This window comes from Zychaea mexicana (assembly GCF_025766255.1).
Source record: "Zychaea mexicana strain RSA 1403 chromosome Unknown BDB00scaffold_36, whole genome shotgun sequence".
In the NCBI taxonomy this organism is placed as follows: Eukaryota; Fungi; Mucoromycota; class Mucoromycetes; order Mucorales; family Lichtheimiaceae; genus Zychaea; species Zychaea mexicana.
In genome coordinates, this window is record NW_026516699.1 from 232,874 (window position 1) to 257,132 (window position 24,259).

Genomic DNA, 24,259 nt, shown 5'->3' on the forward strand with positions numbered 1-24,259 from the left:
ACAGGAAGAAGCATTACTCGGACGGTATCTTCTGTCACCAGATTTTGTTAGTAAGCCATAGTCGATATAGCTTTGTCACTTGTGCTAAATCAAAACTAAACAGTATGTTAGTGTTGGTGTCGCCGCCTAGCCATCATCAATTATTATGTTTTCTCACCCTCAACAACCACGAATTGTTCCTTCCTGGCTCTTCTATATGGAGTTAATGAAGATAAAAGAGACACCACATTTTTTGTGGCATGTATCATTGCTAAATAAAAGTAAGAATGTGTCGATCCATTGGATCTCATGACCTGGCTGCTACCACCATAACTTTCATTCTGTGATACGATTTTCGGGGGACCTCTATTTTGTTTATCGCAGGCAAAAAGTCTCGATCGATAAAATGCAAAAGATAGAGAGTGAGAGTAGGCTAAGCTCCACTTGATTCTCACCACCCCATATCGATCCGGTGATATATATAGGGACTGTAAAAACTGTATTGTACAACTTGGTAAGTGGAAGAAGGAGCCGAATCAACTCGTCTCTCTCACTAATCAATATCACATCTCCACCCGTTTGGTTCCTTGATAACCCGATGATGATTATGACGATAGGTGGTCACCAGCAGTTTAGTATAGTATATACATGGATGACTAGCAGCCCCCTTTTCGTCTTTAAATAATTTCGTCGGTCCTGGAGCGGTTTACCTTTTTCCATCTTTCCCCTTGAATTTCCATTGTGTAGTACACGTAACACCAGTCCCAACAGCGACAGTAGAAAAGCTTGTACAGTATCATGTATCAAAGCATCAAACAGGGTTGACGGTTTATCTTTGTTCCCACGTAAAATTCTATATTTCCAAACATAACAACTGGTGCCAAAAATGGAGATTAAAATAATACTGCGTACTAACTGTTGTGGGTCATTGCTTGCTGTACAATTGTTGTGTATTGCTGTAGTACGCTGCAGGGCTAATGATGGTTGCTAGAGCTTCAACCGTGGTTTACATTCAGTAAATACAAGAGCGAATTATTAGCTAAATATGTAGAAATGACAAGTACGATGAACGCGTAGTCTCCAATTACGCAATACTCTCTGATATACAGTATATGCATCCACAAAACTCCGATCAGCTTGGGCGCATAGCAAACCCACTTCAAAAGATTCCTACTGTTTCTTTGATTGAGTTTCCCAATTAATTGAAATGGCACCCAACGTTTACGATCAAGATGTAGCCGACGTTAGCTGGGCATGGCGCATTATATCAAGTGTTATAGGCTGGGTAACAGACGGTCACCTTTTCACTTGTTTGTGACAACAATGTTCAACTGTATTAACCGCGAATAAAACAATGGTCTAGATCTACTTTGCAGCCTGGTCCTTTAGTTTTTATCCGCAAGCGATATTAAACTGGAGACGTAAAAGGTAAAAAAAAGATAGATTTTCGATCAAGTTTTCCACAGAAAGTATCTAATACGGTTTTGATTCAAACCTCTTAGTGTACAAGGGCTATCAATCGATTTCCTATATTACAATGTGCTAGGATTTGGCTGTTACTCGGTAAGAAGAAACAGTAACAATGATGATACGAGATAGTGAATTTGAAGCTCTCGATGCATGAGGTTGCGTCCCAACTTGCTCAAATCCAAAGTTGCCTAATTTTATATCAAAAATAACTGATAGATTTTTAATATTGCATTCTTTGCAAGTGAAGAAATCCAGGAAGAGTGTATGTTAAGTTTTTTTTATCTGAATTAAATGGACTACTAAGATATGTGTGACTCTATATAGATAGACGAAGAAACAACGGTAGCGAAAACCTCGTGCGTATCAACGACGTAGTATTCGCTGTCCATGCATTAGCTATATCCTCCTTTACACTATCTCAAACATTTTATTATAAGGTTAGAAATATGCCACTTGTTAGATGTATAAAAAGAAAAATGAAGCTTGTGAAAGGTGGGAGGGTGGGATGTGGCAAAAACAGAGTTGGTTATATATGATCGATAACTGAAGCTAACAATTTTACAGAGAAGCCCGAACCAAAAGGCTTCACTTCCGGCTCGGGGCATGATGTGGTTATCCATTCTAGGCGCATTCCTTGTGATCCTTGCCGTCAAGTCTGGCCATGCATTGTGGATTGATTTTATGTACTATCTAAGCTATATCAAGTTAAGCGTCACGATTATCAAGTACTTGCCTCAGGTGTGGATCAACTTTAAACGAAAATCAACCGTTGGTTGGAGTATACATAATATTCTCTTGGTAATATAAATCTGTCAATATGTACATAATGAAATAATGACTAGCATGCAGTGAGGAAGAAATATCTAATATGGTGATTGATGAATTGTTAGGACTTCACGGGTGGCCTTCTTTCCGTGGCCCAGCTTTTATTAGATGCCTATCTAAGTGGTGACTGGAGTGGTGTATCTGGGGTATATATTGCACATTTTATACAGGTCATATTAAGATGCGGAGGAAAAAGTTTGAAATTAACCAGTATGCTTTGGGTCACTTGTCGATAAAATAGGATCCCGTGAAATTGTAAGTTAGGATGGGGATTAGACATGTGTTGTGTGTGGGGGTGTATGTGGAAGGAATGGGTGGCATGGAAGATAAGGGTCTCAAGATTATTACTAAAAGATAAAATTTGTATTTCTTCGCTTGTTTTTCTCTTGCATTTATAGTGGTTTGGGCTTTGTATCCATTTTCTTTGATTTGCTGTTTATGACACAGCATTATATCCTGTACCGGGATCGAACGGATTATTTCCTCAATACTGTCGAAGAAGAGCGACGAAGGTTAATAGCAGAGGGTCGTGTTCCTCGTGACGAAAATGAAGTTTAGAAAAGACGTCATAGTAGTAAGAGTAGTATCAGTAATAGTTTTTGTTCTCTGATGTAATATATTGTTTTAGTTCCATATCATTTGGTGAATACATCAAACATCTGCGAGGACTTATTGGTTGGTCGAGTGATAATAGTGCCGTCCATGCTGCTGACAATTATGCGATTACACCAAATGCTTGCACTCGCAAGGAAAAGGATGGAGAAAGCCGCTCAAATTCCAAAGTTGATGATTGTCGTTTGATGCCATCTACAGCAGTTTGTAGCCTTCCAGAGCCCTCCAAGGCACCCCGCGATTAAAGAAGAGATCCTGGTAAAAGCGACGGTTTGGGTGTTTCGTTATTTTTCTATAGCAGCCATTATTGATAGGGATATCCATGTATACCACTCAGCAATCGAAAGTGAATTTATACTGCTATGATACCATATACCAAAATTACGTTTCCATAACAATCATCATTAACTTTACGAGTAACAGTTTAACGGACTGACAACAAAAAGGAGAGTTGCCTAAAATGGCAATCGACAGACCGGAGTTTTTGACAGATTTTTTGTGTATGTTGAAAACAAAAGTCCTGTCTGGCTCTTTCAAACAACATAATACACAAAACAAAAATATAAAAAATGAGAAAGCCCATTTATTCATTAACGCGAAAACTCGCACGCATGTCATGGAACAAATACAACCTGTACAACATTGCCAACAAGCGATTGCAAGATACGACGAAACTGACACTTTTCCAACAAAAATGGATCGGCAAGCGAGAAACACGAGCTTACCACGGTGACGAAGTGACCGAACGTCAATTCAAAGCCAAGTTCTTCAACCCCAAACTGCCAACTGTCAACAATGGATCGGCACAAGAGCAACCACATCCTGCTGTTTCGGTTCTCACGTTTGCTGAATTGGAACGACGACTTGATTTCATTGTTTTCCGCTCCAACTTTTGTCCCTCTGTTTACGCTGCTCGTCAACTGTGTGTCCATGGCAAGGTCAAGGTTAATGGCAAGAAGGTAAGCGTCATTTCCTCTTACACCGAGTACAGTGTGGAAAAAGGGCTGGGAATGTTTTGGAACCGAGTTAAAGGCGCAGTCGCAGTCGTTCACGGTGTTGCGTGGTGGCAATAGTACAATGGATACTCATTTAAATATACTTCTAGCTCGCATTCCCTTCTCACAAAGTCAAGGACGGTGATGTGATCTCGGTAGACCCGCAGGCTATCCAGATGCTCAAGGGCGAAAAGGGCACAGAGCTCGAGTTTGAGCCCAAGCCATTCTCACAACCCTTCTTGTTCGTGCCTGAATACCTTGAAGTCAACTACAATACGTGCTCTACCGTGTTTTTGCGATCGCCCATCTCCAGACCTGGCCGTACCGAAATCCCATCCCCCTTCCCTCCCGAGTTCCATTCGCTTGCTTATGAGTACTATGCTCGAGGCAAGTAAATAATCAAAGGAACAAAAAAAGTACATATCATACACACACACACGCACACACTTTCTTGTTATATATAGACTTGTTCCGCCATTTCCCTTTGCTTCCAACAAAATTCATCGAAATAAAGTTGTCTCCTTGTGTTTATTTTATTATTATTTCTTTGTTAAAATTCAAAGAAGTCATCCTTGGCAGCAATTGCTTCGGATGATGATGCCGGTGCTTCCGATGCTGATAGTGACGCTTCTTTTTTGGTTGCACGCGTGAAATCCTTTGGTGTTTCTTCTTGATCGTTCAAAGGTCGTACAGCTGGTATCCGCTCGATTTGAATCATCTTCTCCCGGTATTGCGCACGATACTCCCTGGCCATCTCGTCCAAGTCGCCGTTCTTGTCTAGAATTGCTTTGATCTTTTGACGTACTTCTTGTCGTATCTTTTCGTTCTTCTCGGTATCAGATTTTTCTTTTTCGTAAAGCGAGATATATGGTAATAAACATGGAAAATGCTATAACAGTAAATCCAGTTAGCCAACCATCTCCCTTTAAAAGAAAATACATCGAAGCCGTTCTTCCTTTACCTTAACATACAACACGTCGATTTTGTGTTCCTCTAGTTTCGCTTTCCATTCCTCTCTTTGTTCATCATTCTCTGCTGCCTCTAACTTTTTGGAAGCCTGCTTGACCTTGCGTTCAGCCTTTTTGCTTTCTACATAGATTACAAAAGATGTTAGACATATATGGGGCTTTACAACACTCTTAGACTGCTATCCTATCGAAATCTTACCCAGAAACTTGGCTGTGCGATATTTTTGATAGTGTTTCTCTTCTTGTTCGTCAATGTATCTTTCACCAAGTTCATATTCGGACGCGCGCAGTTTTCTTTCACTTTCAACTTTGGCTTTGGCCGATGAGGCACCCTAGATCTATTGGATCAGCATATCTTTTTTCTGACATTTTGATCGCGTGTCACGATGGAATTACACCCCACCTTTTGCAGAGTTCGCTTCAGATCTCGAATGCGTTTTTTGATTTTGCCAACGCTTTCTTCACTTCGGGAATTTGGTTTCTTTGCTACCCTTTTGTTGATCTTGCTCTTCCTATTGAGGCTGTTTTCTAGTGGGTTGTTGTTTTTTTGTAAGTTTTTCATGATTCTTGAGTTAAAAGAGTCAAATCGTGAAAAAAAAGAGCGAAGGTAAAAATCTATTTCTCCCCCGCCACCCATTATGGCGCATGCCAGCAAAATCACTATTAAGCAGCATGGCCAGCTTGGAGTCCTCTTGGTTGAGAACAGTGCTCGTTCGCTATGCTTTTCACTACTTGTAGCGAAACAAAAACAACAGCAGCAGTAATAAGGGATACGATTAATTGAGTGCACCGCTGGTTTGCCTGTGCGCAAGGAGACCTTCAATGGCTTCTTTGCCTGGCACTTTCGTCTGGAGGGAGGGCTACCACTACCTGATCCTTTTACGTGCACATACAAATAGTTGCCATTACACATGAAAACTTGCATTAGCTTGTCAAAGCTATAAATGGCGGTGTCAATGCATGCATTATTTTTCTCGCCCACATGCTCTAAGCATGGAATAGCAAAGTTTTATTAAAAGATGTGGATGTCGCACAAACCATCCTTTTCTGTGTGCCGAAAAAAGAGAGCATCCTGCTGGGAAATTATGCACGCATGACGAAAGGGTGCCCCAGACAACACCTCTTCTTGTTCTCATTTTTCTACCCCTTTCTACCAAACGTTCCTGCCCCCCCCCTCGCTACCCCAACTTTGTTACAGCCACTCTTTTACTTGCTTTCAGTTATTAAAACACTACTATGAAGAGGTTGATAATTTCACTACAATTTATTCTTTTAATTTTCCATTGTCATGGACTGCGATTGCCCTGGCAGCAGCAAACGTTCGAAGCGTTCCTAAGGAACGACAACAGCAACAGTAGGAGGTTTCCAATGAGACCTCAAGTTGTAATAACCAATCTACCACAAAATCAAGCCAAGGAATTGTCGTCGTCGTCCTCATCGGCAGTGCCGGCGACGGCATTGCACTCATTTAGATTGAAAAGCATATACCACCATGCGTCAGACAACGGTCCTATTCCGGGTCTCTTTCGCAAACTAGACATACTATCGGCGTCGCCGGAGAATAGAAATAGCCAAGACGAAACATTTGAAATACGTACAAAGCTCGGCGATACCTATCGACCTACTTATCCAGAGGCCGTCTACAATCTATACAAGTATGACCCAGTCAAACGACAACGTAATCAATATACCATCACCGCTATGGATGACCCAGACGAAGCTACCATTGATTTTGATTGGGCTCCAGGCTCATTGCCTGACGTAAAGCATCGAGCAACCGTCCTGGCACTTGCCATGATGACCAGTAATGCATACAGTCCAGCGAATAACGATACTGATTGGTATGATATCGGAGCGCCGTGGAACTTGGTATGTAAAAAAAGCTGTCATCAAGTTAAGGTTGTATAAACGAAACATGTAGACGAGCTAACGGTCAATTTTTAGAATACATCGTTTGGATGGGAGACCGATGGCATTCGAGGCCACGTATTCGGAAACGATGACGGATCGATTCTCGTGATCAGTCTCAAGGGAACAAGTGCTGGGTTATGGGGCGGCGGACAAACAGGCGAAAAGGATAAGATGAATGACAACACGCTATTCTCCTGCTGCTGTGCCTACATCAGTCGCGCTTGGACAACTGTATGCGAATGCTATCAAGGAAACGAGTATGTATGCGAGAACAAATGCTTGCAGGATAGCATAACCAATAGCGGTCTTTACTACGATCATGCCATGGTAAATATCCTTTCTTTTTTCAACCAGTGATTCTACTCTATATGGCATCGTTTTTTTCAAGATATGTTTCTAGAATCAACAAGCTCTACAAAACAGGAAATTTACAAACAAGTCGCCGATGACTACCCCAACTCAACGGTATGGCTGACAGGTCACTCACTAGGCGGCGCATTGGCAAGCTTGGTCAGTCAAACGTTCTTGGTTCCAACAGTGACGTTTGAGATACCTGGTGAACAATTAGCCGCTCGCCGGTTACATTTGCCACATGCACCAGGTGTGGAGGTGCCCTTGTGGAACTTTGGTCATACTGCAGATCCTATATTTGTGGGCGTTTGCACTGTACGTTATGAAAAATTCACCCTCGCATTCTACTTACTTATTTCAATCAGTGCCACTAACAATGATCGTGTACAGGGACCTGCAAGTAGCTGTTGGTACGGAGGTTTTGCTATGGAGACACGGTGTCATTCCGGGAAGGTACATGAAAGATGGCTATTTTATACACGTGATTTGATGAACTCTAAGAATCAATACTTGGGCAACCAGATATGCGTTTGGGATACTGTAAACGAGAAAAACTGGCGAGTTGATGTCCGGTCACACCGTGTACACGATGTCATTGAAAATATTCTCAAGCAACCAGAAGGAGAATTTCCTCTACCAGATTGTGTGCACGAAGATCCAAGTTGCGCCGATTGTGGGTTATGGAATTATATAGATGAGCGGGATAATCATCCGAGCTCCTCTACTACTACGCCGTCTATGACAAAAACAAGCGCTGTTCCTGAACCTCCTGGCGATCCCTGGCGAACTGGTAGCAGCACTACTTCCGCTGAGCAAGAGGAATAAACACACCATGCGCATACATTTACATTAGATTTTGAAGTTAAAAAAAATGATACGATGGACACCATGTTGGTATAGCTCCATAATATATCTATTCCTGCTGCCTAAGCATTTGTGGTAGTTGCACAATCTCATGGTTGTCTCGGCTTGCAGTGCGCACGAGCGCAATGATTGGCTGCCTTTAAAAAGCTGTATACGAATAAAGACGCGAGCGCGTTTTACGTGTTTTTTTTTTCGCTTTGCTTTTCGCGCTCGTTACCTTTTCTTTTTGTTCCTTGAAACAATGCTTAAACAAAAATCGTCACGTATTAATCGATTTTCTGCTGCTACCAATCGACACCAGCGTGTGTTCGTCGACAACGGAAGCGGCAATGGTGCTTTACCTGCCGAATACGCCACACGACTGAATTTCTACTCGCATCCTCCACCTGCCGAAATCACTATTGAAGAATTTGAAACTTATGCGCTTGATCGTCTTCAAGGTAAAAAAAAGGCAAAGAATTACTTGCCCTTTATCCTGCTGGAATTAACAATAGGTGTATAAAATCCAGTATTGAAGACTTTGGAGACGGCGTCATTACGAAATAAGCACGGCCCTGAATACAAAAAACAAGTGGATCAAGCACTTGAAAAACACTTGCCTTTGAAATCCAACATGTCGAGATCACCTACTCTATTAGAAGAACGTCGAAAAGATCATATAAGTCATTTCGTATTACGCCTTGCTTATTGCAGAAGGTACGAAAAAAATTAAGAGAAATAATCGCAAGGTACGGAAACAAGTAACTCAAGTGCTCACATCTGTCGTAATGGAACTCTAGTGAAGATCTTCGCGCATGGTTTTTACGACAAGAATGTGCGTTGTTCAAGTAAGTTACGAAATAAAATTATCATGCTGTGGAAAAATAAGACAGAGCACAGAAAGCGTGAGGTAGGAGGAGGGAGTTTTGGTGAACTAATATGTGTGTATTTTCTATCACCCTAGATTTCGGTTTGAGCAGGAGTCGTTGGAAGAAAAGAAGAATTTCGTATCAAGTCTCAACTTGAGCTGGTCAATTGTAAGTTCTACTAAAAAGAGGAAGAGTTATTTTAAATGGAGGGATAGGGAAAGTTGCTCACTGTAAGTAACTTACTATTATCACCAGGTTGAACATGCTGAAAAGGATCAATTGTTGGATAAACTGGCTGCGTGTACAGTCTGGAAAGCAGGCAAAACTGCTCAGGCAGCACGGGATATGGTTAATAATGAGACATACTTTAAGGTACTTGAAAATCATATGGATATATGTAAGGATGAAAGGGTGTTTTTAAACCAATGATCTTATGGTTTTCTTTTGGGATCGACTAGGTCGATTTCGAAAAGGTGCCGGATCTGATAGGCCGACGAGCTGTGTATATGGCACAAGGCAAAGCCTACGTGCCAATGTCAGAACAAATAAGTATAGTCATGGATGAATTTAGAGCAAAACTATTGGCAGCACTCGAGGTATGATGTGAGAGAGAACAAGTAATCCTTAGTGACAAAAAATAAGAACTTTTGGTCAGGAAAAGAAAGCTTAGTATAAACATTGTTTTTGTAGGCTACTTCAAAAGCCTTACCGCGCATGGAAGAAGATGACCGACTCAAGCCCATATTGTTAAATGTTGAAAAGCAGTATATTGGAAAGGATTATGGCACTTCTGCGAATGTGAACGGTTCAGTACGTGCAAGTGACGTGGATCAGGTAAACAAATTTTTCATATACTTGAAATGATTGGTATATATGTGGGGATATGAAATTCACTTAATCTCCTTCTTCAAATTTAGCTGGTCCATCTTCACGCTCCACTCTGTATGAAACATATGCATTCTTCTCTTCGAGCGGATAAGCACTTACGGCATGGTGGTCGCATGCAATACGGTCTCTTCTTAAAGGTAAATGAATGCAGCTTGAGTGAAAGTAAAAGGATAGAACGAGAAATTGATGGAAAACTTCTCCAGGCGATTGGCTTAACCGTTGAAGAAGCTTTGGTCTTTTGGCGCACAGCATTTTCAAACATTACGGACGACAAGTTTCAAAAGGAGTATTCATACAACATTCGCCACAACTATGGTTTGGAAGGCAGACGCGTTAGTTACGCACCATACAAGTCAGTATAGTGATTTGCTACTGGTTACTGTGGTTTCTGAAGAAGATGATGTTTTGCTAACAGCGGTACTTTTCGTTAGCTGCATGAAAATTATCTCTGGAAATCCACCCTCTACAGGTGATCATCACGGCTGTCCATTCCGACACTTCTCACAAAACAACTTGGAATCCAAGCTTTACTCTGAGCGAATTGGCACCGTAAACGTAAATGAAATCATGAACTTGGTCCGGGATCGGCACTATCAAGTCGCATGTACACGCTATTTCGAAGTCTCTCATGCACAAAAGGGGGAGACAACAGCGACAACAACAGCTAACAAAATTGATACCATTGAACATCCAAACCAGTATTATGAAACCAGCAAACGACTGGCGAATGAATCGCTCGCTCCTAATAATAATAATGGCGATGCCATGGACATCGACCGATAATACAGTTAAATAATAAAAAGTCTATTATTTTATACGATGTAATGTATTATACAATGTAGCTCATAGCAACATGTCATATCTACTTCCTATTTTATACTTTAGCTATCCTTCAGCAGTCCATCGCTGCACATGCATATTCTACACGTGGCAGATTTATCTAAAGTGACAAACTTCTAACAACATATGATAGTAATTCCAAATTAAAGCCCGTTCATGAAACGAGTTTGTTAGGTCGTTCGATGAATCGAACGTGTGGAGTGAGAGGTACAGCAACGAATCCAGCATCGAAAACAGCGTTAAGATCCGGATATACTTGTTCTCCATGATCATTCAATGGCGGTTCAATCGTCGTTGCCGCCAAAACCCGAATCAATATGGTAAACACCTCAGCATCAGCCTGTGTACAATAAGCATGTTATGAGTTTATCAAAATCATAAATAGAGCTTATCTTCAAGTTTCTCAAAGACTGCACATATCAGAAGTTTATTGTCCGCACATACCAAGTTTATACCTGGACAACGACGTCTGCATAAATACCATATACAGTATAGCCATAATGATGATCAAAAATATCGAAGATCAGCAATGGATTCTAGTGTATACTTACAGGCACACAAGCATATCCATAGCAATACCCTTTGAATATCATACCTTCCCAACCAAATACAAATTGGTCACGTTTATATTCCGGACTCACGTCAGCAGAAGCAATTAGAAGTCTTTGATCATTGAGGTACCGCTCCGGCATAAACTTTTCTGGATCTTGATAATAACTCTCATCGCGATTAATTGTGTACGTGTTTGCTAACAGCACTGTATCTTTCGGGAAAAAGTAACCTGCATACTCAACTTTTATACCAAAGGACATCAATACGTTATCTTGTCACATGATACGCATGGGGCTTGACAGCACCTCCACATCACCCAAAAATAAGAGAAAATAGATCCACTTACAATCTTTCGTGACTTTGTGTGGGATAGCACTATACATGGCTGCTCTATAGCGCATGCATTCTTTTTGTACCGAAATCATTAGTGGGAGCTTTGTCCTATCGTTGTAAGTGGGTAGTCTTTTATGTTCGACAACAAATGTTTCGATTTCCTTGTACAGCTGGCCTTGTAGATCTTGGTGACAACACAAAATAAGGAATGTCCAGCAAATGGTGGTCGCCGTAGTATCAATTGCGGCGCTCAGGACATTGACTAAGCAATGTACAGATATGAAGACAAACGCCCATCAATACCATATCATGTTCCTTAATTAATTTACATGTACACATACCTAGAAAGACAAGGATGTCATCGTCGTCAAACCCGTTCCTTTCTTTGTCTCTGTGCAGCTCTTTAACAACATTCGGCGCGTCGTCCTCTAGAGCCTGCTGGATCAACTGACGGATTATAGGATTTCGTTTACGAGAAATAAACTTTTTCATCCTCCTTTCGTTACCCACGAAAAAGTCGATTATTTTTGTAAGCCCTGGCAGAAGATTATAGATATCGTCAAATATGCCGTTCCATTTAATCGAACTGTCGAAAATTCCGAAAACGGATGCGCACAGAGGATCATCCAAGGATTTTGCAGTCATGCCCAGCAAAGGGTCGGCTATAGCATTCAATGTAAAAAGGTGCATATACTCGGTCACGTTTACGTTGTAACTATTAGATTTATCTGGGCCTGCCGTCATTCTAACGAGTAGGTCTACGATTTTATCTGCTGCTTTTTCGATCTTGTGTAATCTGTGTACCGCCTGCATACCAGCAATTGAATACACTATACGAAGTTTGATTTAGTTTGTGATTTGGTGTAAAAAAGGGAAGGAATCAATTCATTGTTTGTAAATAAATATCCATTGCAAATAGCTGCCTTTCATTTCATACCACTAGCACGGTGCATTTTCCATTGCTTGTCAGCATCTGTAAACACGGGGCCTCTATGTAATTGATCATGTAATTATGCTGAGTTATTACAGAAATTTCAGTCTCTTTTTCGTGAACAAGCAAATTGAAAGCGGCCGACAAAAGCGGTGTATCTACCTGCCAAACGAGTTGTACCGAGTCATAAAAAGATGAAATGGCCTACCGGAAGTCGCATCACTTTGGACGTTGAGGAGCTCATGTGCAACTTGACAGTTACCTATCAGAACCCACGGCTGGACTCCCATGTTTATACGTACAAGAGGTCCTGTGATATATAATTTTTTAATGATGCGCTACAGAAATGATGTATCTCATGGCACAAAAAGTTGTACGACGTACCATATTTCTTATGCCATTTATCGAATTGAAGTGTACGAGGCATTCCGATAGGGATTTGCAAATAGTGACCTGTTGGCGTACCATTATGGTATTCAAAGATTAAACATCCATATTTAGAGGGATTGGGAAATTAAATACGGGTGATATTCATAGTAGAGCATACCAAAGTATGGAATGACACCTTTTGGAGAAGGGATCTTCTTTAATTTTTTATGACGGTCATCCTGGTCATCTCCCAAAAAGGATTTCGTACAATAACAAACGCTGACTAAAGCTAAACTGGCTGCTACGGTGGCAATAGCTGCTAAAATTCGTGGATTTACGATCCTACTATTGTTCTCTTTGAAAGAACCACCAAGTAGTTCCATCAGTAGCATCGTAGGAGAAATATGAGTAGGAGGGAAGTAGTATTAACACTAACAGATCAATTTACTGGAGAGAGAGAGATAAAAAGAGCAAGCAAGCGTAGATAGACAATCAGCATGGCGGTTTATATCTACCCCTTGCGTGTTACACTAGAGTACTGATCAACTCCTTATGCAATGCATAACAGTGTGCCTTTATACATGGGAAAACGGGCTCGGACTTTTCTATGTATATCCCTGGATTCCAGTAGTTATCTTATCAAAAGCTAATACGTTGACGACAAGAGCAATCATCCAATACTGCACACTTAAAAGATTAGCTAACTTGTTTGAATATGTGTTGTTGCATCTAAATAACGCGATCTTGTTATAAAAGCATACAGTTCTGTTTTGCGCCGTGCATGTGTATGCTTCTATATTACACTATACCGGACGAGAGACTTCTATTGTTACGTGATTAAACGCACACACATCAGTATGGATATTTTAAACCGAAAGCTGATAACCTGTAACGACAGCTTTTTTTTTATTTCATGAGACCTACTGTAATTTCAATTTTATCATCTTTTAATAAGTTAGAGTATCAGAAAGTATCCTATATATCTCAAAGAAAAGTAAACTCAGTCCTTTAATGTAAATCCAAGATGCTCACATAGAGAGAGAGAGAGAGAGAGAGAGAGAGAGAAAGTAAATACTTACGCGAAGCATTTCTCGAAATTACGGTGTCCCCCAGCACACTTTTGACCCGTGGCTGGGATACATGATGGAAGACAGGACTTACACCCTGAAGTTGGTTGAAGAGTATGCCGTTCGTGCGAGGAGATGCAACATCCGAAGAATGATACCGAAAAGTGGCCATATACTAGACGATACAGGGATTGTAAAGGGGAGGCGAATAAAATATACATGAACACAATAGACGCTTTAATTAACTTCCTGAATCAGATCAAAGCAAGGAAACTTGAACTGTCACCATAAGGATGAATGGGCATAAATTCTTGATCGCAGGAAACAGGTTCATGGCAGGTGACGAGAGTTCTCGAGAGTCAGCCTTGTTCTCCTTCCATCAGCAGCAGCAAGAGCCAGACCGAAAACATCTCTGTTAAGCATGAACATTGCTTAGTAGTATGTACATATACGCCATCCTCTCTTTTTAGAAAACTATGTACTTTTGTCAAACTCACCATCAACGATACACCGGAACCATGACAGCCATTTCATTGTGAGTGATTCATCTTCGTTGACGACAGAATACATAACACGAAAGATAAAGAATACACTATATCTGACTTGATGCACCAACTCCTGAAAATCTAAACTATATAGTAGTACATAGTAGTACAATCCTCTGACGACAGGCGCAACTCATTTTGTAAACATATAAATGACAGCTTAAGATATGCTTTTTGTTATTAAATTCAACGCAAATTGTTGTTTGTTCACAAGTGAAAGCGACATCAACTAGAAGATAAATGGAGCAGGAAAAGACCATTTACATCCCATTGTTGTGCGGACCAATTGATGTGCTATTTGTGTAAATAATTTTTGTTTTTTCGAATCCATTAAAATTGGTCGCAGCACACGTTGCGTAAGCTCCCATATTCTCTTGGCAGATCCAATCACCTAATTCTAGGCGCGGCAAACGCACGTCTTGAAGAAGACTATCAAACGAAGAGCACGTTGGGCCCCAAACATTGGATATAAAAGTGGGGGCCTCTTCTTGTTGTTTTTTGTCTTCATAAACAAAGACGCCATTCTTGAATACCACTGTATATACACAAAGAAAATTTATGAATGAAAATGTTGAGTTAAATTTGATGATCTGGGGTACTCTCTGCAAGATTATACAACAAAGAAGAAGCAACTATATATTACCTCGGAAATTAAGACGCTCATTGTCAGTAAATCGCATCAGATACGATCCAAACAGTCCATCGTTTAGATAGTCTACAGGTAATCAAAGATGAACATTTGTAAACATAACGTACCTAATATTATGCATGTGAAAACTTGTCACTTACACATGTATTTTTGTTGTTGTATATCTGCAGATTCTTCTTCCGGAATCAATGCGCGACGACCAATCACTTGCACACATGCTGTAAATGCCGAGGAAACAAAAAACCGACCGGGTTCTGCAATGACTTCTATATCCGGCGATGGAAAGAGTTTATCCACTGCCTGTCCGAGGGTTGCAGCTACGTCTTCAAACGTAATGCCATGCTCATTATTGCTTCCAGACATCCCACCCCCGCAGTTCAGCAAAGTCATGCGGTAACCGATCGCTTCTGCTTGAGCAAACACATTCCGAGCAAGTGCCACGGCGTCCGCGTATGCCTGAGCGTCTGTGCATCCACTACCGACATGAAAGCTTTGTGTACAGATTTCGTTATAATTAGACATATGTACAAGTATCAGATATTTGTATTTAGGGATTGATGTATAATAGCAAGCAAAGTACTTCTCTCTAATAAAATACATACCTCACACCTACGACATTCAAATCAAGTTTCTTTGCAGTTTTTAAGAGGTAGTCAATAGTTTCAGGTGGTGCACCATATTTCAAGCCAAGTCGAACTTGAGCGCTCGAATCATCTGTCAAGATACGCAAGACGAGTTTGGCGTTTGGATATACCTCCTTAATTTTGTAAAGCTCATCCATATTGTCAAATGTCATGAGCGATACATTGTGCTTGGCAGCATAGTGGACAAACGAAGGCTGTTTGCACGGATTCGCATAGATCATGCGGGTAGGGTCAACCCCGATTTCAGGGATCTGTTGAATTTCCTGTTGGCTTGCACAATCAAATCCGACACCTAACGATGCTAAATAGTTCACCACAGTTTGATCAGGATTGCATTTAACAGCTAGAAGCGGGTGCAGCAGTAGTATAGATACATTGAGCAACAAAAAAAAAGGCTTCTTTAGTAGATGTTTTCGCATTTGTTTAGTTCGAAATATGAAAATAAAAAGTTTCATACCATAAAATGGCTTAATCCTCGGTAGTAAAGCCTTCCATTTCATGTATTGCTGGTGAACATCCGCCAAGTCGCCCACAATAAAAGCATTGTCGTATCCGACGGTGGCCTCTGAAACTTTTGTATTCGCAATATCTTTAAGCTGTTGGCGAATAATTTCCTGGACAGTTCCTGTACGTATGGTAGACTGGTGACAATTGTTGCTAGTGATGCAGATGGTGTCAGTTTTTGGATCATCAAATGTTTGATTAATCTGCATGTCTTTAGCATTGAGGACGTGCTTGTAGAGTTGGGATTCAATGGGGGTAGTTAACATTATATGCAAAAGAGTATGGGATAATTATAAAAAACTTGTTACTGGTATTATCTGTTTAAAAATGTATCACGTCAAGGTTCGGGAAGAGAGGGAAACTACTGAAAAAGATTTTTACCCTTTTGTATACACAGAAAACTGACAAGTGTATTGAATCTGCATAACTAGCTATTTCAATAAAAGCATATGTATGTATGTATGTATGCAGGTGGGTTCTGAGATTTACTCAAATGACTACATGCTTTATACATGATGGTTAGCGACTGCCGACGTGTTAGCTTAATATTACAGTCAACCCCGATAACGTCAACCCCCGAAAGCGTCAACCGATTCGCTGGTACCCTTTCAAATTTAGCAGTTCAAGATTTTGCCTATTTTCTACCCCTGGTGGTCGTCAACCCTCGATACGGTCAGCACTTATGCTGGTACCCTAAGGGTTGAAGTTAACGGGGGTCGACTGTATTGAATACAGTCATTTCAAGAAACATCATACTATCGTTAAGCCTCACCGTTTGTATGATGTTACCAGCTAGAACCTGCAGAGATAAACTATTTATATTAAAACGCGAAATATATACTTGTCTGTTATGTCGTTTGCTACACCGTGCCCAGACTCAACTTCGGTTCTCTATCTATAGCAACAGAAACTAAACTCTGAAAACAATTTCATAAAGGAGTTAGTGCAGATATGTAACTTGCAACATATGTTTGGTGGGGGCATGCATGCCTCGATACTCAATAGTGCTCGGCAGATGCATTAAAAGCCTATATTACTACCATAGGCGCAGGTGCATGTAAACATCCAAAAATGTGATGACAACTGGCTAACCATCAGCATATGAGTATATCAAATAATTCATATAGATACTCGTACGGCAGGGACCAAATCAATTCTATGATAGACTCATTAAGAAGAAAAAGACATATTGTATCAAGAAATGTTGTCTTAATAAAGATGCACTATATTTAGCGCTACATTACAAAGGGAAAGAAATTGTCTTTGAGAGTATATAGTAGGATCATCGTTAAATGAGCTCCATATAGCGCTTCAACTCATAGTCAGTCACTGCGTTTTGCCACGTATTCCACTCATGCTTCCGCGTCTTGACGAAATGATCGACAAACGTGTTACCGAGCACCTGACGTGCGACTGACGATTCGGCATCCATAGCAACCACTGATTCTTGCAACGATCTTGCAAGCGGTTGACCGTGTTTTCCGCCTTCCTCGAGCGCCGAGACAGGCAACTCCTGAGCTGACTTGATGCCCCAGAGTCCACACTTCAGGACCGCCCCAATAGCCAAATGCGGATTGATGTCTGCTCCTGGCACACGCTTTATACCGATTATAAATTAACTATAATTAGATACATCCTCTTCTGAAACCATTTTCAATTGTATTGTCGTCTACTTTACCAGCTCAAATCTGGTGCTGTTGGGAGATGTAGTGGGAGGCACAATCACTCTAGCACCAGCTGCGCGATTTTCAACTCCCCATGATACGCTGATAGGCGCCCAGAAGTTGGGGATGTATCGCTTGTAGCTACAGGTCACAGAGTAATCATATTGTTGTTAGTCCAATCCCGGTACAGGAAATAGACCCATTCCCCTCCCTGAAATAGCTTTTGCTTGTAATAATACCTGTTGACAGTAGGTGCTAAAATGGCCATAATGCTTGGCAAGCCATGTAAAACACCTGCCAAAAAGTGGACAAACGTTTTGCTCATTTGTGGATGGACTGTTGATGCGTCACTCGGGTCAAAGGGATAAAACATGTTTTTGCCTTGTTTGTCCATCAAGCTCATATGTATATGACCTGAACAGCCTGGAAATTCTTGGTATGGCTTGGCCATGAAAGAAGCCATAATTCCATGATGCATTGCGATCTGCTTCATGGAAGTTTTAAACAAAGTGCAACGGTCCCCGGCTTCTTTAGCATCCGCGTACTTGATTGCTGCTTCAAATACACCTGGTCCCAATTCCGTGTGCCAGCTTTCCACATCCACTCTGAACTTGTGTAGCCATTTGAACGCGTTGTAGCAAAATTCTTGATTTTTGGTAGGACGTATGAGTGAGTAGCAATGGTGCCCGACTGTTATGGGCTTGCGGTTGGCGTAACCTTTTTCATCTAATGACTCTGCACTTTCTGTAGGACACGTTATAACTTGGTTAGTGAACCGATTGATGGACCCAATCTCCATTATACTAGATTAGCGCTGTTACCATTAATTTTACGTATTCTTTGCACTCATGGTCACTTGCATGCATATACCTCTTGATATCTTTTTCCTCATCACCCCCATACCGCACCAATAGTCGTATCATATAGTCATACCTTTGAAACAAATGAATTCAAATTCAACGCCACAATGTGCAGTGGCTTGCAGATCTTGCTCACAGGTATCCACTGCTGACTGCAAAAACGTACGAGGACAACAATAAAGCGGCTCGTTTGTTTGTGAATGTATTAATTGGGCAAAGAAGAATGGTGTGTCTTCCTCCCAAGGGATCCGACGGTAAGATGACAGATCAACCTTAGCAATCAAGTCAAAGAAGGGATAATCTTTTCCACTGAATTCGACAGGTACGGTGTAGTACGAATCCTGCATATCGATTCCAAAGAGACCCGCGGTAAAACCTGAGAGGTTTAAAGTTTCTGTTGTTAGTGGATAGAGCAAGCGATGGATGTACAACAGTGGTGATTTTCATTTTCCACATCTTCTCCTCTTCATGTCGCCTTATTATTTACCGTAGCCAGAATTTACTGCTCCCAAAAATTTCTCCTTGTGCATGAGTTTTCCGCGGAGGATTCCGTCTATGTCAACGATAGCAACTTTGACTGTCACGTCGTCTTTTAATACTTCATGGACGTTGTCAGGGGTGACAACAGTATTGATTGTATCGCTCATAGTCATTTTTTGTAAAGCGCTGAGTGCAATCAAAAATCGTAAAGGAAGCAAAAAGAAGTAATAATATGATGGAAACCGGTTTAAGAAGGAAAAAAGAAAGAGAGGCAGAGTGAAACAGGGTAAGCAAGATGCGACCGATCAGTTCTAGCTACATAATACGATAACCATTATTGGCTTTGCACACATTGAAACGCTTTGCTTTTCCTTCACGATCGAGGCGCACATGTACCAATCATATCAGATCTCACACCACACTTTACTCGTAACGCACATGACAGTCAACCAGTCTTGATACAGAGAATGGAGACTATCATTTCAATGCAGCTTACTGTCCTCTTGAATGTGTACGGATGATTCTCGTACATAATATAACATCCTTGGGTATGGAGGACAGTGTAACCAGACACACGCGTTGTCGCTGTAGCTGTGAATGACTACCACTTAAAACACTTTTACATGCAGCTCTTTTTTCAGCCTTTCTACATAGTCAAAACTGAGTAGCTTATTAGCGAAAATATTATTTCAAAGATGCCGGTTTATTGAGACTTTTCCAATACTGCAATAACCACCCAGCAAAGGTACGTACATATATGCTCTTCAATGAAGTGCTGAAGACACTATGTACTTATTTATCCTTTGTCATGGTTATCATTTTATTTAAAGTTTAGCCAAGTTGCATGCATGATTGTTTATGCTTTGGTACGCCCGTGCAATCTTTAGGTTATTAGGCCGGTCTACCATGCCCGTTTCACATCCTGTAAGCCCGACCTTACACTCTTGATTGTCAGGCATAATCTGCATGGATATCATCAAGGTGGTAGGCTCTGTATCAACTTTAAAGTTCAAAGCTCTTGATATTGTAGAAAGGAAAAGGGAATTGTATTGATTCCTACTAAAAGCACCACTCATCGTGTTGCTGTCGGTTGATCCCAAAAATAGAATATTCTGGGTGCGCGGGCCACAACACTGGGCGTTCCTGACTATCCCACATCCGTCGGTCCATGTGCTACCTGATAAATCTGTCCATGTATAGGATTATGAGAACACGAATCTAAAGAACACTAAAGTATTCTGGATCTTTAGCATAGACGAAGAACCTTAAAAGAAAGGAATAGTACCTAAAGGAGCCTTATTCGGTAGTAACAAACTTTTTAACGAAGTTATACTGTAGAGCTTCTTCAACAGAGGTGCCGGAATTCGAAATAACTGTTCCACGACAGAATACATAGTTTAAGATGGCTGTGTCTGACCACAGAATCGACCAGATCACGGCCCTTAGTAATAGCTTTCACGTCCATCGAAATCTATCTAGTACCTAGTACCGTGTTTCAGTATTGCAGCTCACGCTCTTCGGCAAGCACTGTGAGAAGACCGATCATGTACTTACAAATGCTAAAACTTTGTCTTTGGCTTCACATCTGCTCCTGCTATTAAAATAGAACATATATAATAGTCAGTAGCTGAAGCTTAAATATCGTTCAGATGTTCATCACTCTTGCTAAACACTACAGCTTATGTAAAAGGTACTGGCTAGGATCAAAATAGTAATCAAGAGTAAGCGATAGCAGCAGCAACACTAATCATCGTACTACGTAGTAGCATATACAATACTGACGGACAATTGTGTGCTGTATTACCTGTTGGTCTCGCATCAGTTATGCATATAATCCCTTCACCCGTTCTTTTGTGATCGCTGTAAATTCAGCAGTGTTATGGGCATTAGCTGTGTGAAGCTTGCAAAACGAATAACATCGGCTAACGATAACTTTGATTACAGGATATTCGGGCGCTTTGGTAACGGTCCAGTGCATTGCCGTTCCACTTGGCTTCAAGGTCTGAATAAACCCCTTGTTTAATCACTGTCGCGTTTCTACGGTGAGTAACATGAGATTTAATATGTGCCCAGAAATTTTGATGTCTTCAAGGACAGTTTGTTGCTTCTCTTGCCCTTGGAATATGATTCCAAATTTGCTCGACTGTCGTCATGTATTTTACGTTACAGCGACATGTAGAACGTAGACAATATATCTGCCGTCCGTCTCATCAATGGTTTCGCAATCATACCGTTGCTCAAAGAGACAATAATGTATATTTTTATTTGGTTGCATGTCGTCAGTGGAAATATGGTAATATTCAAGGAAATATATTGTAACATTAATTGCAAAAAACGTCATATCAATGAAACTTCAAAAACAAAAGTATACAAAGTGTTGTATACAACGCAGCAGGAAATAAAATTAAGCAAACTATCCTATCAAACGACGTTTTTCCACAAAAACATTCAAACCATTCTTCATCGGATGTGTCAAGGACATGCTGTAAGTATGATAATGTTCTTATTTGGAGCAAGTGAGAATTTGTATCGCTTCATAAGCATAGAAAGAGCTACCAAAGCTTCAAGTGTCGCTAGTGATTGGCCTACATGTACAAATATACATTTCCAAATTGAAGATGTTGTCTGTGAGTACGTTAAAATATATTCAGCTCTATTAGGAGAGCAAGACATCATATGATATAGTTTTTTTTATATGTTTGTAACAATAAGATATGCAAAAAAAAAAGTTAAAAATGACATATAATACAGTAGTAAGAAAGCGACTGCTTTATGGCGCCGGTCAATCCAATCTTTCTTAACAGTATGAAATACAATACGAGAAAATCAGTGAGGCTGTGTCTACAGCTGCCATATAAACTGGCTACTATGTACTCTAGCCATGAAAATTTATAATACAAACTTAGGTAATAATGATAATATAAAACATCATGCGTTTGCCGAGCGTTGTAGCCCAGGATGAGAGAGATAACAGGTCTCTTTGATGGGATAAAACAGTTTTTCATCGCTACTCCTAGCGCACGTATGTTTACAACTAAGCTTTGAATACTGGAAGTATACATCTAAGGAAGCTACAAAAGTCAAACTGAAAAGAATGAACAATATCTGTATCAAAAATCTAGTGCCTGGCTTGCAGCTTCCAATCGAGCGATCCGCACCTTCTGGTTGAATAGAAAAGAAACGGACATGATGTCGCTTTTGAGCCACCACAAATGTCACTGTGGTTTTGTACTCGTTGTCAAGCTCCTCACATACACTGTGGATTACCCGAATCTCTTCAATTCGAACAGTCTGAACCTGACTGTCGGCGACTCTGTCATGAGAAAATAACACCCGTAGCGGCTTCTGACCGCATGATTGATGAAGCGTCTCTTGAAGCATTTTGACCATACCCTTCGAATCACTTGTAATTCCCGTGTTTTATAGCTTACATTCTGATGGCACTCGAGTAGCGCGTGGCTCGCATATCCATGCAAGCCGTCAAGGCGGCAATAGAGGCTTGGTTCATGTTACCAGGTGATGGATGTGTCACATCGGCGCCAAATACGATTGTCGGTCGCTGGGAGACGAAAGGGGTTTGCTCTGCTGGCAAACAAGCATTCAAACCACCAAGCTCCATGCTGAATTTTAAGCAAACGTTTGCACAGTATTGAGCTTTGGACCGACCACGGTCATTAATGAGGGGCCTCTTATCTCCCTAATTCCATTGGTCAACAATCATTCACTAAACAACCTCACAACTTCTATCCTCCGCAAAACTGTCTCCACACACCATCATTCCCCACCCTCACCGCTTCTATCCCGTGGAGGCGTTTCTGGGCGATGCAACTACCTCACTATGCACGGACGACGTGGTGGCGCCTGCTTATTCTGCGCATCGACACATGCCTGACCGGTTCGACGACGCGCGATGCCGCCTCTGCCAGCATGTCACCGAGGCGGTAGTAGACCATTATTTCTTTACTTGTCCCTCCAAACAACCGCTTTGGCAACGCATGCTCCGACACCATCATTGCTCCTATAATTTTCAAGAGCTCAATGCTTATTGCCACACGCTCGATCCACCTCGGTCCAAGACCACCGCCACGATCCCACCACACACGATCATCATCGCCGTCCACCTCATCTGGGCATCACATTGGCGATATATATTTGATGACACACCTTTCGATGCCAGCCGCATCTACAATATGATCTCGACAAAGGTACAGGATTTCCGGAGGAGGCTGCCGGCAAGTTCACCTGGGGACTATGATAGGGAAATCGATGTAAATCACTTGAGACATAGCTTGAAGACGACGATATAGCTAATTAGCATACACCCTAATGTTGAAGCTGTTGGGAACTGTATCGCTGAACTAGTGGTGGCTCTCCTTCTCTTGCTTTCTCTCTCTCTTTCTCTCTCTTTTTCTCTCTTTCAGTAGAGCTTCAAAAAGGCTGACCGCGTTCACCTTGCATACAGAACTAACGATCAAAAAGGTCAGTGAGCGGTTTTTTGCATCTCACGATGCGCGCACCCAAGGCAAGACAAGACCTTTCTTTTGTAAAAGCTAGACTAGCTATGATATCCGCAATTGTGATGTAATAGTCGTAGCTCCCCCTTCCATCTCTCCCATCTCCCCCCAATCAGTAGTACAGCCCCTATTTCTTATCAGAGCAGTATCTATCAATAAACATTGGTTAATTACACCCGTGACAATCGCATGCGATACTGCATATCAGAGCCATTCTTTTGGAAAAATCGACAGCAATCATTATCGAAGCCATCGAGCCTTCATTCGCGAGGCGCTTTACTCGACACACATCGTTCCCAGCCACGCATACTTGATAGCCATTTGGCAACTTTAAGAAAAGAAATTCTTTGCTGGTACATGCTCTGTAAGCTACTCATCAATCATATCAGGTATCCGTTTGGGTGGCGCGTCTATTGATCGAAATTTCCCTTGAAGCTTTAAAAAGCAATGCGTCGTAATTTAACAAACCATTACATGTTGAGACAAGGTCGACCGCCTGTCAACGTACGCAATGTGCTGTTCCCCCATCAACAACTGCTTCTTGACTTGGAAATGCAGCCAGTGGCAATTTGGACAGTAGCGGATCAAAAGATACA

General features: G+C 41.2%; 10 protein-coding genes across 10 annotated transcripts; 5 read left to right on the forward strand and 5 right to left on the reverse strand.

Annotated features, from left to right (window-relative positions):
- Nucleotides 1–1,186: 1,186 nt before the first annotated feature.
- Nucleotides 1,187–2,832, forward strand: BDB00DRAFT_787966 (PQ loop repeat-domain-containing protein; the record flags this gene model as incomplete). The annotated part of the gene is made up of 9 exons (XM_053120746.1): nucleotides 1,187–1,264; nucleotides 1,343–1,407; nucleotides 1,482–1,542; nucleotides 1,666–1,711; nucleotides 1,774–1,886; nucleotides 2,014–2,247; nucleotides 2,340–2,420; nucleotides 2,516–2,529; nucleotides 2,673–2,832. 9 exons carry the CDS (start codon nucleotides 1,187–1,189, stop codon nucleotides 2,830–2,832), a joined length of 852 nt encoding a protein of 283 aa, XP_052979742.1.
- A 534-nt stretch (nucleotides 2,833–3,366) lies between these two features.
- On the forward strand, nucleotides 3,367–4,401 carry BDB00DRAFT_823222 (uncharacterized protein). Its single transcript, XM_053123523.1, has 2 exons — nucleotides 3,367–3,845; nucleotides 3,992–4,401. The coding sequence occupies exons 1-2, from the start codon at nucleotides 3,456–3,458 to the stop codon at nucleotides 4,274–4,276; spliced, it is 675 nt and encodes a 224-aa protein (XP_052979743.1). The 5' UTR covers nucleotides 3,367–3,455; the 3' UTR covers nucleotides 4,277–4,401.
- A 30-nt stretch (nucleotides 4,402–4,431) lies between these two features.
- BDB00DRAFT_872364 (uncharacterized protein) lies at nucleotides 4,432–5,411 on the reverse strand (the record flags this gene model as incomplete). Its single annotated transcript, XM_053126947.1, has 4 exons — nucleotides 4,432–4,770; nucleotides 4,843–4,970; nucleotides 5,049–5,181; nucleotides 5,253–5,411. The coding sequence occupies 4 exons, from the start codon at nucleotides 5,409–5,411 to the stop codon at nucleotides 4,432–4,434; spliced, it is 759 nt and encodes a 252-aa protein (XP_052979744.1).
- Nucleotides 5,412–5,911: 500 nt separating this feature from the next.
- On the forward strand, nucleotides 5,912–8,169 carry BDB00DRAFT_823225 (Alpha/Beta hydrolase protein). Its single transcript, XM_053123524.1, has 5 exons — nucleotides 5,912–6,718; nucleotides 6,794–7,087; nucleotides 7,184–7,426; nucleotides 7,502–7,564; nucleotides 7,634–8,169. The coding sequence occupies exons 1-5, from the start codon at nucleotides 6,086–6,088 to the stop codon at nucleotides 7,934–7,936; spliced, it is 1,536 nt and encodes a 511-aa protein (XP_052979745.1). The 5' UTR covers nucleotides 5,912–6,085; the 3' UTR covers nucleotides 7,937–8,169.
- BDB00DRAFT_823229 (DNA primase large subunit Spp2) lies at nucleotides 8,170–10,537 on the forward strand. The gene is made up of 10 exons (XM_053123525.1): nucleotides 8,170–8,415; nucleotides 8,485–8,671; nucleotides 8,755–8,802; nucleotides 8,919–8,991; nucleotides 9,079–9,195; nucleotides 9,282–9,419; nucleotides 9,514–9,657; nucleotides 9,741–9,848; nucleotides 9,915–10,063; nucleotides 10,143–10,537. The coding sequence occupies exons 1-10, from the start codon at nucleotides 8,217–8,219 to the stop codon at nucleotides 10,492–10,494; spliced, it is 1,515 nt and encodes a 504-aa protein (XP_052979746.1). The 5' UTR covers nucleotides 8,170–8,216; the 3' UTR covers nucleotides 10,495–10,537.
- Nucleotides 10,538–10,705: 168 nt separating this feature from the next.
- On the reverse strand, nucleotides 10,706–12,678 carry BDB00DRAFT_907099 (cytochrome P450; the record flags this gene model as incomplete). The annotated part of the gene is made up of 6 exons (XM_053128612.1): nucleotides 10,706–10,891; nucleotides 11,109–11,344; nucleotides 11,450–11,698; nucleotides 11,778–12,266; nucleotides 12,374–12,426; nucleotides 12,530–12,678. Coding segments are annotated over 6 exons (1,362 nt in total), but the record flags the coding sequence as incomplete, so codon positions are not given.
- Nucleotides 12,679–14,608: 1,930 nt separating this feature from the next.
- Nucleotides 14,609–16,354, reverse strand: BDB00DRAFT_957068 (ornithine decarboxylase; the record flags this gene model as incomplete). The annotated part of the gene is made up of 5 exons (XM_053129664.1): nucleotides 14,609–14,883; nucleotides 14,992–15,063; nucleotides 15,138–15,487; nucleotides 15,600–15,984; nucleotides 16,099–16,354. 5 exons carry the CDS (start codon nucleotides 16,352–16,354, stop codon nucleotides 14,609–14,611), a joined length of 1,338 nt encoding a protein of 445 aa, XP_052979748.1.
- Nucleotides 16,355–17,433: 1,079 nt separating this feature from the next.
- Nucleotides 17,434–19,322, reverse strand: BDB00DRAFT_883128 (uncharacterized protein; the record flags this gene model as incomplete). The annotated part of the gene is made up of 5 exons (XM_053128208.1): nucleotides 17,434–17,742; nucleotides 17,824–17,950; nucleotides 18,049–18,553; nucleotides 18,743–19,045; nucleotides 19,157–19,322. 5 exons carry the CDS (start codon nucleotides 19,320–19,322, stop codon nucleotides 17,434–17,436), a joined length of 1,410 nt encoding a protein of 469 aa, XP_052979749.1.
- Nucleotides 19,323–22,542: 3,220 nt separating this feature from the next.
- Nucleotides 22,543–22,786, reverse strand: BDB00DRAFT_823240 (uncharacterized protein). Its single transcript, XM_053123526.1, has one exon. It carries the CDS (start codon nucleotides 22,766–22,768, stop codon nucleotides 22,577–22,579), a length of 192 nt encoding a protein of 63 aa, XP_052979750.1. The 5' UTR covers nucleotides 22,769–22,786; the 3' UTR covers nucleotides 22,543–22,576.
- A 172-nt stretch (nucleotides 22,787–22,958) lies between these two features.
- On the forward strand, nucleotides 22,959–23,873 carry BDB00DRAFT_823241 (uncharacterized protein; the record flags this gene model as incomplete). The annotated part of the gene is given in 3 exon segments (XM_053123527.1): nucleotides 22,959–23,354; nucleotides 23,372–23,531; nucleotides 23,544–23,873. Coding segments are annotated over 2 exon segments (429 nt in total), but the record flags the coding sequence as incomplete, so codon positions are not given.
- Between the last annotated feature and the right edge of the window lie 386 nt (nucleotides 23,874–24,259).

Coding starts and splice junctions, on each gene's coding strand:
- BDB00DRAFT_823222 (XM_053123523.1), top strand. CDS start 3,456: ATGAGAAAGCCCATTTATTCATTAACGCGAAAACTCGCACGCATGTCA. Junction 3,846..3,991: donor TCAAGGTTAATGGCAAGAAG/GTAAGCGTCATT, acceptor ATATACTTCTAG/CTCGCATTCCCTTCTCACAA.
- BDB00DRAFT_823229 (XM_053123525.1), top strand. CDS start 8,217: ATGCTTAAACAAAAATCGTCACGTATTAATCGATTTTCTGCTGCTACC. Junction 8,672..8,754: donor CGCCTTGCTTATTGCAGAAG/GTACGAAAAAAA, acceptor ATGGAACTCTAG/TGAAGATCTTCGCGCATGGT. Junction 9,196..9,281: donor ATAATGAGACATACTTTAAG/GTACTTGAAAAT, acceptor GGGATCGACTAG/GTCGATTTCGAAAAGGTGCC.
- BDB00DRAFT_823240 (XM_053123526.1), bottom strand. CDS start 22,768: ATGGAGCTTGGTGGTTTGAATGCTTGTTTGCCAGCAGAGCAAACCCCT.
- BDB00DRAFT_823225 (XM_053123524.1), top strand. CDS start 6,086: ATGAAGAGGTTGATAATTTCACTACAATTTATTCTTTTAATTTTCCAT. Junction 7,427..7,501: donor TATTTGTGGGCGTTTGCACT/GTACGTTATGAA, acceptor GATCGTGTACAG/GGACCTGCAAGTAGCTGTTG. Junction 7,565..7,633: donor CACGGTGTCATTCCGGGAAG/GTACATGAAAGA, acceptor TTGGGCAACCAG/ATATGCGTTTGGGATACTGT.